At 37.0% G+C, this 15,397-nt stretch overlaps 1 protein-coding gene across 2 annotated transcripts in view; it reads left to right on the forward strand.

Moving 5' to 3' along the window:
• The window catches only part of LOC109048654 (nucleolar protein 4-like), a 104,154-nt gene that overhangs the window by 32,587 nt on the left and 56,170 nt on the right, over positions 1-15,397 (forward strand). For both annotated transcript variants that reach the window (XM_042751163.1, XM_042751164.1), the window contains exon 5: positions 13,975-14,122. In XM_042751163.1, the coding sequence (XP_042607097.1) occupies positions 13,975-14,122 (148 nt within the window). The remainder of the gene's footprint in view (positions 1-13,974; positions 14,123-15,397) is intronic.

A 15,397-nucleotide genomic window follows, 5' to 3' on the forward strand; every position in this document is an offset into this window, starting at 1 on the left:
GCCGTATCTTAAAGTCAACATGATATTAAAATTGACACTATTATAAGCAAATGTTTGTCTTTGTAATTGCTAAACCACCATGTCACCAAGCCCATGTCTGAAATACACTGCTGTTCAAACGTTTGGAGTCAGTATTTATTTATTTATTTTTAAATTAACCTTTTTTTTTTTCAGAAAGGATGCATTAAGTTGTTTAAAAGTGACAGTAAATATGTTTATAATGTTACAAATGATTTTTATTTCAAACAAATGCTATTCTTTTGAACTTTCTATTCATCATAGATTCACAAATATCTCATATTTCAGGAATAAAATGGGTTGCACGTTGACACGTTACGTGTCAAATTAAAAGTATTTTCATATTTTCTTTAGGCTGTTTTTAATTTGTCTTAGCATTACGATAGCCCAAGTAGCCGCAGCTGGTTTGAGCTTAATTATTTCTGAGCATCTCTGTGCATGTGTGCCACTGAGCAATCTATTGCTATTACATCCAAGTGCCCAAGCGCAGTATGTGTTTGTTTGGAATGTTGTTGTTCTTTTACAGCCCATGTGAGCATCATGCTAACCAATGAGATGCTCTCCTGATGATGGGTCCCCCTCCGTGTGATTTCCTGTCTTTTCATGGCTCACATGTGCTTAGACCTGAGGCGGGGAATCTAGGATGTGACATACAGGCTCCCCAGTGTCCTCTTTTCTGGTGCTTCACTGTACGCAAGACTCATCCAGCAGAACGTCAGGCCTCCCTGCAGAGCTGTCTGTGTTTTACCGTTACTTACCTGAAGCCTAAAAGGGTGACTTCCCTGCTGAAAATAATGCTTTCGGATTTGGCTGATTGACATGTGCATTCTACCTCTCATGTAGATGGATCAGGTAATATTTACCTGTGCTCTGCAAAATTTCACATTCGAAAATCCAGTCATTTGACATGAAGGTTAAAAATTTCCCCTCATAGATTTCACAATGGATTCAAGTTGGTTAAATTTGCTGTTTTGACCAACAGAAAGTGGCTTGGTTAAAAAGTGACTTCTGGTTGAGCTGTGCTTCATGTGTTCCTACCGTATTGACAATAGACAATGGACTTTTTTTGTAAGTGAAATTTCGCTGAGATTTCCCCAATCTGGCACATTTACTCTGACAGTGTTTCCTGCACTACTGAATCTACAGCACCACAGCTCTAGAAATGATGCTTTAGTTGAGATTTAAGCTTGCAGTCTGAATAGAATGTGATGAGAATGCAATTTCTCTATAATGAAAATACTACAATAAAAAAAGTTTGCAGCGTTTGCGCAGTGTGCATGCAGCAAAAAGTATATATGATGTGACCAGCGTAGTCCAGTTTTTAATGAATTGGTCAAAGTGATTCAGAGATGAATCACAGACTAACTCATCAGTCTAAAACCGCTTAATCACTTGGTGAATCAGTCTGAACAGTTACCAGATTAACATTTGACTCACTCACTGAAACAAAGTCATTATTCTTAATCATATCTAGCTTAATGTTATGTGGTAGCTATTTGAAATTTGTGAGAGTTCTTTAAATTAATGCAGTGTTATATTAGTATTATGTGTATACTATTATAGCGCTTATATTTTTATGTTTTGATTTAATACTTTTATGTGCTTTTGTCATTTTTGTTAGTTAAAAAAATATATATTTAACTTTAATTTATTTTATTTCGGTTTTAGTACTTTATAGCTCTTATTATTTTCATTGGCAAGGCAATGTTTAAAATTTTTGTTGAAGTTTTTAGTTAGCATTTTTATCTTAAATTTATATTTTATTTTAGCTCAGTTAACCAAAATACTTTTAATACTTTTAGTTAAATATAACAAAACTGAATTAATGACTCGTATAACAATGTGTAGTTAAAGATACACATACAGGAGAAGTTTAATAAGAGTGTATGGTTGTGATCAGTGGTACTTTAAACGTTTTTTATTTAGTATTTTTTAGTATTTTTATGTTTTTTATTTAGTACTAATAAATATTAATGGAATCGTTTAGTGGTGTTAGAATCGTAATCAAAATGGTAAAATTCCTTGTGATTCCCATTTAAGACCAGCAATGCTGATCTTTTCAGCAAGGTTTCTGGGATTTTAATTTGTCCTTTATTTGTGGGATCGTTTGTGGAGCAGGGAAAGGGGTTAATCGTGGAGATAGATTTGTGACTGACTGGATTAGAGGAGAATAGCAGTAGTGGGACCTACAGTAATCCATGTGTCTGTTGAATGCTGGGTTTGACCTCATGAGGCTTTGTTTGTCATCTGCTCTTGAATTCTGTTGGGTTGCTACTTGCTCCCTACAAATCATCATGTGAAATGGGAAATCTTGATCATTGTTCCTTTTTCTTTTCTTTCAGTTCTTCCACTAATGCTTAATCTGAATGAGTTGGTCTTCCTGTTGCAGTCTTTACCCACAAATAAACTACACGTGCTGAGCCTTGTGTATCTGACAGACTAAATTGATCATGCCCCTTTTGTTCAAGCTTCCAGAAATGGATAGGACACTGCAGACAGAGATGACGGGATCAGTAGCAGAGGTCGTTTAGAGACAATAGCAGTCGGCTGCAGAAGCCGCATTGGAAGACATCAATTGGCCAGTGCATGCAGAAAGAGAGGGCTGAGATCGGTTGCAGAGGTCACAAACTGCACAGCTATGTCAGTCGTCTCTGCTGACCTGGATAAAGCCATTGCTCAGTTCACGGTGTATCTTACAGGAAGTGAGGTCATCTCAGATATCAGCGTACTTCGAGTGGCATTTTTTTGCAGCGTAATCTGGTTTATATATACTCCACCATTTCTTTACAGTCCTGATGGTCAGTTTAACAGTGCGACAGGACATCAGGGCATCTGTGTGAGTTTGTTTTTATTACACTTCACCCGAACAGGCCTGTGATTCTGTGTGCTGGTCCTTGACAGATATTTTTCACCCATAACAGATGATAAAACCTTTATTGTCAACATGTGTCAAGAAATGACTCCCTTTAAATTTCCAGCAGGGCTGCATGTCTCACAGAGTGAAACACTAGTATGTCAAAGGAAAAATAGAAAAGAGTATGTTTTTGTTTTATCTCAGCAGGAGTAAGTATCAAAGGCTTATGCTTCACAGGAACATGAGACTTCATGGAATAGATAAAATGCCAGAATGTTTATTTAAAGGGCACCTATTATGCCACTTTTTACAAGGTGTAATATTGGTTTTGGGTGTCCCCATAATGTGTCTTTGAATTTTCAGGCCAAAATATCCCACAGATCATTTATTATAACAGCTGGAAAATGTCATTTTTGGGGTGTGTCTAAAAAAATAGCTTTTTTGGAGTGTATCGCTTTAAATGCAAATGAGCTGCATATTCCCGCCCCACCTCCAGAAGAGGACGTTGCATATACATCTCTCTGCATTGCATTGATAAATAATGAAAAAAATCCCATAATGTACGATAATATCTGAATTTTATGACAATTCAAATGATGGTAGTTGTAGTCAAAGGGCTTCTGTACTCATACATGAAATCGGCTCATTACAGACACTCTAAATGCACTCGTGTGCACCTCAGAGCATGTTAAGAATGCAGGAGGGTGCCCTGCTTTAAAGCCAACGAGCACTATGTTGCGGTCCATGACAGCAAGAACCCCCTCAGCATCTGGCAACACGCAGGCTTCCTGTGACACTGCCGCGCCACAACAGCTAAAGTCTGTCTACACTGGACATGACAAAACGAGTGTTAAAATAATTTTAATATGTCATAAATAGAACGAGGCATCAGTTTACTTTCAGTGATGTATTGTGTCATGTTGCGCCGCTACGCATCCAGTGCAGACAGAGTCGCTGATTATAATGAGTTATACAGAATTTGGCGTGCCACTCGCGTCAATTGTAGACACTGTTAGGTATGGCTAGTTATTTATCTATTGTGGTAATTTGCAGTTTGTGTCAAAAAGTTGTTGATTAAGATAAATAGCTGTATTCTGTATGTTTGACTCATATACGATAATTTTCTTCCAAATACAATAATTTTGAGCTTCTGGTACGATTCTTGGACATTTCCAATGTTGCAACACTGGTGCATATCTACAGCAATAAAAAGCTGGTAGAAGCAACATGACTGAGAGCGAGAGAAACTGTGTTTAGCTGTATATATGGGAAGCCAAATGCACTGAAAGTGGAACGAAACAGCGCGTTGTTAATTGCGCCGCGCTGACCTTATATTGGCGCGGATCAGTGGACCGAGCCGCACGGCAGCGCTACCGAATGAATCTCGCGCTACCAACTAATCTGACAAGCTTGCCGCTGATCAGTTAAAAAATACTTAATGTACACACAAAAATACAAATACGCTAAGCACTATAACGACATGACATTCACAAATGAGTCTGGAGTGATACACGTATTTAGGTAGATTTTGAGGTGCATTACCTTGAAAAATGAAAGTAATCCACAGCGTCCTCAGCAGCTATTATGTTGGAAGAAAATGAAGACTCTTATGTTCAGTCTTACAAACACAGAGCATCAGGATTGTTTGCGAGACATTGTTGATGTTACAGCTGCTTGAGCGCTGAGAAAATGGGAGGACAGTGAACAACTGCTGAGGGCGGAAACTATAGCAATGCAGAGTTGTCAATCAGCCCCCGTGGGCCCGCCCTATACAATGTGACATCACACTGCATGAGTATCAAAACGGCAGGCCTAGTGAGAGTGACTTGGTTTAAAGGGAATTAAAAAATGAGGAGTGGGTGGATTTTTATCATTGTACGGTGGTTGTGTTCATACACTGCCAACACACATTTATGTCTAAACACCATGTAAAAGTGGATTTTGCATAACAGGTGCTCTTTAATGGCTCTACTAATGTTCTGTTTTAAAAACCACACTTTGTCTGACTGACATATCAGAGAAGGGCTCAAAATCTGCCCAGGAATTGCTCTAGTAGAATATCAGTCAATCTGCACAAAAGCTGAGATCTATATTTTTTTTTACCCCCCAAAAAATGATTTAGCATTGTGAAGAAATATAAACAAAAATGTCTCATGTGTTTCATTTAGCAATGCTGCAGGGAGCAATCATGCCTCCTGCAGAGACGGGGAAGAGATCACGTGTTTGATTCAGGAAGCAGTGCAGGTATAGTAACCCCCATAAGCTATTGATTTAAAGCTGCGGTTTATTATAGATACAATGGACCACTCTGGGCATTTGGTTTTCAGGTTTTTGCCTCCAGAAGTAGTGAACTATGGCTAATTTATCCTGCCAGTGAGGCATTTGCATGTCATGTCATAGATTAAAAAAAAATATATATATATATTTGAATGGCTTTAATTAGCATGCTATGCTATTGAGACAGAAATCAGAAAACTTAAGAGACGAGACTCCTGCATTTTGTTACATTCTATTGAGCTCCATCTGTTTGGAATACGTGAGCGTATCTAATGTAAAGCTCCCCTAAGACATCTAATCGAGGTTGGGTGAACCCAGTACTAGTCTAATTTTACAAGAGTTCACTAAGGCCATTTAGCTGACTAGTCATTCAGGCAACACACCGAATAGTTCATACTGTAGGTAATGAATCACAAGTAGCTTGTGGATTGTACATTTTCTGATTTTCTTTTTTTTTCTTTTTTGGCAAGATTAAACACTACTGAATCAATTGCCTGGGGTCAGTATGATTTTTTTTTTTTTTTTATTAACTTTTATTTAGTGAAGATGCATTAGATTGATTAAAAGTGACAGTATAGTCATTTAGAATGTTACAAAAGTTCTCTATTTGATTAATACTATTCTTTTGTAATGGCCCCTAAACTTTTGAGCAGATTCTGCATGGTAAATTTCATGTATAGTGTGTTATTAACCATAGAGCAATCTGCTTATTCTCACAAAGTCCAATTTCAGAGCAGCTAAAGCTATAATCTGAACATTTCTAGGAGAGAAAATAGATTTTTGTGCAGTTGTATGCAAACTTAAAGGCTTACAGTTGACTGAGCAACCACAGGATACAGATTTGATGAGCAGCTTCAAGTGGTCATTGTGAATGCAGGTGCCATTATATTCATGCTGGTCACCGCAGGAACAGCAATACTGTATTTCTACTGTTACAAACACAAAAGCTTGTGTGTTGTCCTCAAAAAAGTGGCCTTCATCTAGAAACCAGGTTCACTTTTTATACACACATCAGCTTGCAGTCTGGTACTTATGGTGAAAAACGTTATATTCCTTTCATGATGCCATAATACTTTGCAGCGCATGGAGATTCAAGTCCGGTCAGTTGTATTGATTTGTAAAGAAACGTGATTTTTAACAGACTTTTGCAGTTGAAAGGTTTTATGTGGAGATAAAGTGGACCTTTAGATGAAAGTTCCTTTTATGTTGTGGTATAACATAAAGATTTTTTTTTTTCTTAGAATTTTTAGTTGTTATCCTTTATAAGAAACTTTTATTAAGGTATATTAGCTATTTCAGGTTGACTTGATGTCATGGTTGTCATGTTTGTAGAAAAAAAAAATCCATTTAACAGAAGCATCAGTGTCAGTATTGGTATCTGTGATGCTTGCTTTTATTCATAGTACTAGTTAATAAGAAGGCATTAAACAAATACGTAAAATATACTATATTGATGTACACGACACTAATTTGGACATTAAATGTGAAAATATATTGATTGATTTTATTTACAGAAAAATGAGTAATCATTTTAATTGATTGCAAATTAAATTACAAAGAAAATATAAATATTTGTTTAAAATAATTAAATATAATTTATTTGATTAAAGAAATGTGACAGTGTCCAAGTCATGAGGTATCCCTGTGTCTTTTTTTAAGCTTGACAGTCCCAGCCCTCATTCACTTTCATTGTATTGAAAGCAGTGCCCAGATATTCTTTTTGTGTTCCACAGAACAAAGGCAGTGATTTTACCAAACGACATGATTTGAACATCGAAGAAATGACACACTTCACCTTTAACGCTTGTGCAGACTGATAGATGAGTGATGCCTCAGAGAGATGGTCTTGTGTCTTTCCTCATTTTGGCTTTTGTTTGGGGCCGTGTGTAGAATAATGGGCAGGGGTGGGAACCGAGCATGCAGATTTGGCTTCGCTGCTCTTCAGAGAGGGAAAGGGGGCATCGGCAGGCAGAAATAGCTCCCCTCCCCTCGCCTCTGGATCAATGAAGGTCCAGTCAGAATCATTGATCATAGCCCGTCTTCATGTAACAGAATGCTTTATGTTTTTTTAGCCTGTGGCTGACTTTGGGGTGTAATATCACAAACAGACACTGATATGAAACTGTCTGTTTGTCCTTCCAGTGATTTGATCACCTCCGCGCGCACACACTTTTTTAAAAATCTAGCATTTCCTTTATAGCGTGCTTTGGATGAGCACTCACAAAGTGTGTTTTTGCACGATTCTGTATGTATACCTTGTGTGTCAGTGCTGGTATTTTCCCTTTTCATGGACGGTTTTCCTGCTCAATCAATATTCTACTGTGGAAGCTCACGGTCTACAAGATTGTAATCCTCATTGGACCTCACAATGTGTGTTTTTGTGTGTGTTTGAGGGCAAATGGATCTCTGTATAAGCGTGCAGGCTTGCATGACTTAGTAGAGTGACGGCATTCTTATCAATACACTCACCTTTCTGTGTTGAAATGATACAGTGTGCTTCCTTAGGAAGCTATTGATTCCAGCGGACGGAGAGAAGGCATGCAGTCAAAGACGGAAAGCTCATGTAACGTGCTCAGACATCTGTTAGACGTGAGAAATAAAGGCTTTGATGTGACGGACAGCTGGCAGTGTTCCTCCGAGGGCCCAGATAGTTCCTCTGACCTTGTGTGTGGTGGGTGTGTGAGAATTTGGCTTCTCAACTCTGAATGTGCTGATTTGAGAGAATGCTTTCTGTTGGTACCATAATGTGAAATAGCATTTGAAAAATATTTTGCTGCGGTAATATGATATATTTCAGAGTAAAAAATGATATTCAATTAGAAAACATGTCAGATGGGAGTCAAATTTATAGTCATTTGATGGTGGAAAGTGGTTTTTGTCATTCTTTTTGATAAAACATTGCAAAGAAGTAAAACTGAAGTAGCATGCACAACTGAATCTTTCAGGTCAGAGATTTGTATAAAAAAATTAAAAAGGAGAAAAAGTAAAAGTGAAACTGAGTTATTATTATTGTTATTATTGTAAGACAAGAAAATTGTGTCTGGACTACAGTAGTCTGTTTTTTAGACAAGTTGTCATTTAATTATTATTATTAATATTATTATTATTTTAGAACGCACATAAATCCAGAATGAAAAATGTGTTTTTTTTTTAAGTGCCAATGTACATTTTTCTCCAGACTAAAAATGTGTCTACATAAATCTACTTTTTCTCTCTCTCTCTCTAAATCAGTTTTAGTATTGCAGTTCTTGATCAGTTGCTTTGCATTCCTCCTTTTATTTATTTATTTTATATATATATATATATATATAAGTATATATATATATATATGCTTTGCATTCCTCCTTTTATTTATTTATTTTTAAGTCTTTAAATTTATTCCTCTTTGCATTTGGAGCCATGTCACTGTCCTTGCCTTGCTAAATATGGGTAGAAGGAGATGGAAGATGGAAAAAAAAGGGGAACTAATTGATGATAGAATAAGACGAGACACAAAAAACTATCACTAATTCCAGCCGTTCATGCGAAACAATCACATAGTCACATAATCAATCATTTATGCTCAAGAAAAACCAGGACCGTCTCACTTTTTTGTTGATGCTACGTTCACTTTTTCCCTTTGGTGAATGATTCAGTGTACTGTGCACTGTGAAACAAAAAGCACTGTGAAACATCCAAACGCAGTTATATTAACATTAAAGGCATTTTGCGAGAGTTTCATTGATTTTTTTTTTTTTTTTTTTTTTTTACTGTTTCTACAATGCAAAAGCTGGTTAATTGTTTTGGACCTGCCAACATAAACCCAAGGGTTACATTTCCAAAGCATTGAGCTTCTTACAAGGACACCAGCAGACAGCTTGCCGCTATGAGAAGGAAAGGTTGAAGACTCGGACAGGAAGGGTTGGCTTGCTAACTGGATTAGCTTTAAATTAGCCCTAGTACTAAAAAACAGTGCAGGCAGAGGGGGCCAATCTCAGAAGCCTTACAGAAGCCTTTTTACAAGCTCAGGAAAGTAAATGTTGCCCCAGCGTTCTCATGTATGCTTTAAACTGTCTCAGAGAAAGACATTCATTTGTATTCATTTATTTGTGCCTCTGTGTTTGACAAAACAGCACGGTGTGCCTCTGAAGGTGGGCATCAATCACTGAAGGTACATTAGGCTTGTGCGCATGTGTATGTACGTGAAGAACCCATATATTAATATGCTATCTGTTTTTTTCTTCCAAGACTGTTCTGTGAACTTCAGACCTGAACGCAGACGAATGCCCAGGTAGTCTGATTTTCCTCGGCATGCCATTAAAAATAGACTTGCTCCTGAAGTTAATGATTTTTTTAAAGACTTTTCGCCCTTCACGTCTTAAATTAGACAATTTACAGCTCATATACAGCAGGGCGGCTAACAGGCTAACCTCACTAATAAAGTCACTCTACAAATGTCCGCACTCCTGGCTCGGAGGTTCAAGTCTTGCGAACATAAATCAGTTAAAGCGATAAAAGGCTCCTTTCATTCTCACTCACCCAAAAGCATATTATTATTAAAGCAAAGTTAATCAAAAAAAGGTAACGCCCAGCCCTGGCTGAGAAGAGACCTCTCTTCCAAGGACGTCTGCTCTTTGTGTTTTGTGAAAGCACACACAGCTCTCAGACAAAAGAAACCCTGAAACACACATGCACAGCCCACAGAGCCACTCAGACCCTCCGAAAATGAAAGAAACCAGGTGATTGGACTCGTTTTTATCTGTTATTCTCATTAAAGACACGGAGGAGCCAGGATGTTTCGTGAAGGGGGAAAATGCCAGGCTGTCCCTGCTCTCTTTATCTGCACAGGCAGCAATTTGTCAGAAAGAGAGAGAGAGAGAGAGAGTGGAATGTCACCTGCATGCAGATGAGAGGAGACTGTAAGCGTGATCATTAATAAACAATAAAAACGAATTAAAGACCATCAGAATTGAGCCGTAGGGGTGCTGCGAGATGGAGTCGGCGAGATTCGGCAGCTGATGACCTGCATTGTCCTAAATTGGATTAGCTGTGCGGCGCTGATCGCAGGCTTGAAGTGGTTAAATGCGATTTTATAAGATTATAATTGAAAAGGAGTTAAATGTCAGATTAATAGAGGCTCCTGTTTGATGTCCTATTGGAAGATGATTAAGGAGGTGCTGGATTGTCAGTTCTGTGACTTCAGCATGGGAATGAAAATGCGGCAGAATACATTACGCAGGAGGTTTGGGGGTGGGACGGGTGTGTGGCCGCTTTAAGTGCGATCCTCTTTGTTGTCTACCTGATGGTTTGAGCTACAGTGCGTTTCCTTGTGACCTTTAAAGGGTGTATTTGAGCCCTCCCTCTGCTCTCTATTCCTATCAGCTGACCCTGCTGACTTCTGCTGACCCCTGGGCATCGTTCTTGATCTCTGGGGGCTTATTTATGAACAAACATGTATCCGATTGCTGTATTTGTAGGATGTATTATTCAAAGGTTGATTATTAAAGTCAGTGTAGGGCTCGACACAGTAAGGATGACCTGTTGGCCCAGAGTCAGTGTGAGAGAGTTTCAGGCAAGTCAACAACACTAACAACCACTTGAAAAAGAACGATCACTTGCCCTTTTGGGCCAGTGCTGCTCTGACATTGAAAATCATTTGTTGATCTTGCACATCCTTTTTTATGCCTTTAAAAGTTTCAAATGGACAATCAGTAAAATAATAAACATCATATCAACATATAACAAAAGCATATAGATCGATAACTTGTGAAAGTCTTGAAAGCAGCAATAAAAATGCATTGAAAATGACAATCAGTAAAATTTTGCATCTCATGTTACGATTTTTCAAATGTGCAATTTATGAATTCATGAAGCTATGGCTATAACTTGTTGCAAAATTATATTTTTTAAAGATAATAATAACAAAAAAAAAAGATAATATATATATATATATATATACACATATATATATATACACACACACACACACACACACACACACATATATATATAATAAAAATGTATTTTTTTGAAAGAAAAAATTTAAAAGCTTTAATATACATTGCTATAATTGTACGAAAGATGTCACTTGTATAATTGTATACTTGTAAGAAAGATGTCACTTTTGCACAGCAAAAGCCTGAATTAATTTGATGAAAAAAATACAGTAAATACAGTAAAATTGTGAAATTGTTATAATTAAAAAACTGTTAAAAAACTGTTTTCTGTTTAAATAGCTATTGAAATTTAATTTATTACTGATTTTTTTATTAGCCATTACTTCAGTAATCACATGATCCTTCAGAAATCATTCTAATATGCTCATTTGAAAACCATTATAATTCTTTTTTTCAGGATTCTTTTTTGAATAGAAAGTAAAAAAAAGCATTTATTTGAAATTGAAATCCTTTTTAACACAATTATTGTTTTTACAGTCACTTGAATCAAATCGCTGAATAAATGTACTAAATGTAATAAGTTCTGTTAATAAAATTCCGTTGACTTCAAACTTTTTACCCCAAAACTACTATACCAGACAGTCTGGTCCCAAACTCACCTTTGCACATTAAACTGGCACAGAAGAACTGCTAAAACTCCTTTAAGAGAGCAGCAGGGTGGAAGACTTTGTCCCATCAATAATGCACTGTCAAATTTACATACAAAGCCCCTTAACCAATCAGAGCTGGCGCTGGGCTGGTGGTGGGAGGTATTGTGTGATTGGCAGCTCTGGGGGGGAACGCGTCTGTTTAAACAGAGGTCGTGCCATGCGGCAGGGTGGCAGGGTTTCCCTTCAACAACAGGCATGAGCAGATGGGTCCTCACCCGCTGTCCCTGGGGCGGCTTCTACTTTCGCCTGTCTAATAAATCATCCTCTTCTGTCCAGCACATTATGCACAGGTATTTCATTGCTTTACTAACCCAGCACAGCATGTACAGCCAATCGAGCCAGTTTGAGATGCTCATGTTGATAATGAACACATGTTCCACACACTAAAAACACAAAACAAAACCTCTAGATCTCTAGATATTTTATAGACACACACATTTGTATATATTTTTTTATATGATTTAAAATGGGATTAATGCCTTCCTTATAGAAGTGGAAGGGCTCGGGATGATGCTATCAAACTGAACAAGTGTCTGAAATTGAGGAGCAATTTAATAAGTCAAGGGAACTAATTAAGTTTAATAGCCATCATTACATAGTCATTACTTTTACAATAATACATTTGTGTCATTTAAGGTCATTTCTTTTTCTTTTCCTTTTTGGAAATGAAATTCTGAATAGGACATGTTTAGCCTTGTTCTCTCTGAAGGATTCTTTTGACTGTTTTTCTATAAATTATCCATTCCATTAACATTACAAATGTACTTGAAGTGTCATCCAAACTTGAGGAAATGATGCTGTCAAATGTGGCGAAAAACAGAATGCTGTGATTTATTTGATTCACATATTCAGGCATCCTCACCACTGACTGCTGTGAGTTTCATTTATTGAATGGAGAAAATGGATTTATTCAGGAAAACAATCATTCATTTGAAGAGACTTGTTATGAAACAGAACGAATTGCTTGTGTAGACGGAACAAATTGTTGATTTTCAGAAATTGATAAATTGAATGGGGAGAAAATAAATTATGATTTTATATATATATTTTTATAGGTTTGAAAGTCTCTTATATTAACCAAGGCTGCATTTATTTGATCAGAATCTTGTGGGATATTTTTACATTTAAAAAATAAGTGTTCTCTATTTGAATACATTTGAATGTGTTTCTGTGAAGGCAAAGCCGAATTTTCAGCATCATTACTCCAGTCTTCAGTGTCACATTAATCTTTCAGAAATCATTAATATGTTGATTTGCTTCTCAAAAAAAAAAATTTCCTATTATTATCAATGTTAAAATCAGCTGCACTGATTAATAGTTTTGTTGAAACATACATTTTTCAGGATTTTTTTTTTTTTTTTTTTTGATGAATTGGGATTCCATCATTTATTTAAAATAGATTTTTGTCCAACAATGTAAAATGTCTTTACTGTCATTTTTGATGCATTCAATGCAGCCTTGCTGAATAAAAGTTATTTTTTTATAGACCCCAAAAATTTTCTTAATTTGAACAACCTTTCATAACCTTGCTTTTTACTTTTAATTCATGTCTATGATAGGAATACTGTGAATACTGTTCATGACTGTAGTTCAACTTCTGCTTATAGAATTTCATTTCATTTGAGATGCATACCTTGGAAAAATTATCACAGATTTCATTTGCATTAGACATTTCAATACATGTTTATCAGCAGGTAAATCATGTATTTATGTAACCTTATATACAGCAGTGCAAACCATTATTCACACATGCGAAAAAATATTAACTGATACATATTTCTTTAATTACAAAATAATTCATGTTCAATGATTGATTTTCATAGCAGTCACAAAGGCAAAAAGCCCTAATGCTTTAATTGAAGGGCAGTCGGAATGTGAATTTTTCAGTAATAAACATTTTGATCATGTTTATACCTTCAGTAGAATAGATATACTGAAGTTGTATACTATACTTTCTTTTTCAACACTTCTGCACTGTGCTTTGGGGCCCAGTTGTAATTTTGGTGGTCTCGGTGGGCTGCTGTGCCTGTGTGTGTGTGAATGAGTGATGCTGTCACTCAGCAGGGGGTGACTGCTCTCTCTGACAGCCCTCCTCATGGGCCTGTTTGCCTGCCAACATCACGGCCCAATCTGACTTTCTCATCTATTCTAGTTTTGTGCACACACACAGAGGTGGCACTGATATGAGCAATCCTGCCTCAGCTGTCGGACTGACATCTCTCTGGCTCTCTCTCCTCAGGATGACTGTTCAGTGAGTAGTGAGGAGTTTGATATGAGTGACCCCACATGGATATCAGCTGAACGTCACGCTGCACTGCCTGACCTGAACCACACCTCCAGCACAGATAGGATGCACAGCCCGCAAAACACACACAAGGAAGAGGACGGTAAGAGACACTGTATGCTCATCTGCGTCTTAATAGAGAGTTTGAACCCTCTGATTACTCTAGAGTCTCAAATGAAATGCATGTGTGCATGTTTTCAGCACAAGAAGTCATTTCCTTAATCAGTATTTTTCTCTTGTTTTCCAGTAATCAAATCTAAACATCGTTATGCATTTTTCCTTCACCACTAAATGCAAGGAAAATTCATAAATAAAAGGAATACTTGTCATTTATAAAAACCTAAATCTTGTTATAGTTTAGTGAGGTGTTTTATATATATAAATAGCAATAAGAAAGATTCAGTGACAAACATTAAAAAGAAAAAAGTTATATTATAAAAAAATCTACAAATACACAGTATTGTTCAAAATAATAGCAGTACAATGTGACTAACCAGAATAATCAAGGTTTTTAGTATATTTTTTATTGCTACGTGGCAAACAAGTTACCAGTAGGTTCAGTAGATTCTCAGAAAACAAACAAGACCCAGCATTCATGATATGCACGCTCTTAAGGCTGTGCAATTGGGCAATTAGTTGAAAGGGGTGTGTTCAAAAAAATAGCAGTGTCTACCTTTGACTGTACAAACTCAAAACTATTTTGTACAAACATTTTTTTTTTCTGGGATTTAGCAATCCTGTGAATCACTAAACTAAAATTTAGTTGTATGACCACAGTTTTTTAAAACTGCTTGACATCTGTGTGGCATGGAGTCAACCAACTTGTGGCACCTCTCAGCTGTTATTCCCCTCCATGATTCTTTAAACAACATTCCACAATTCATTCACATTTCTTGGTTTTGCTTCAGAAACAGCATTTTTGATATCACCCCACAAGTTCTCAATTGGGATTAAGGTCTGGAGATTGGGCTGGCCACTCCATAACATTAATTTTGTTGGTTTGGAACCAAGACTTTGCCCGTTTACTAGTGTGTGTTTGGGTCATTGTCTTGTTGAAACAACCATTTCAAGGGCATGTCCTCTTCAGCATAGGGCAACATGACCTCTTCAAGTATTTTAACATATGCAAACTGATCCATGATCCCTGGTATGCGATAAATAGGGCCCAACACCATAGTAGGAGAAACATGCTCATATCATGATGCTTGCACCTCCATGCTTCACTGTCTTCACTGTGTACTGTGGCTTGAATTCAGAGTTTGGGGGTCGTCTCTCACAAACTGCCTGTGGCCCTTGGACCCAAAAAGAACAATTTTACTCTCATCAGTCCACAAAATGTTCCATCCATTTCTCTTTAGGCCAGTTGATGTGTTCTTTG

This window comes from Cyprinus carpio, chromosome B23 (genome assembly GCF_018340385.1).
Source record: "Cyprinus carpio isolate SPL01 chromosome B23, ASM1834038v1, whole genome shotgun sequence".
Taxonomy (NCBI): domain Eukaryota; kingdom Metazoa; phylum Chordata; class Actinopteri; order Cypriniformes; family Cyprinidae; genus Cyprinus; species Cyprinus carpio.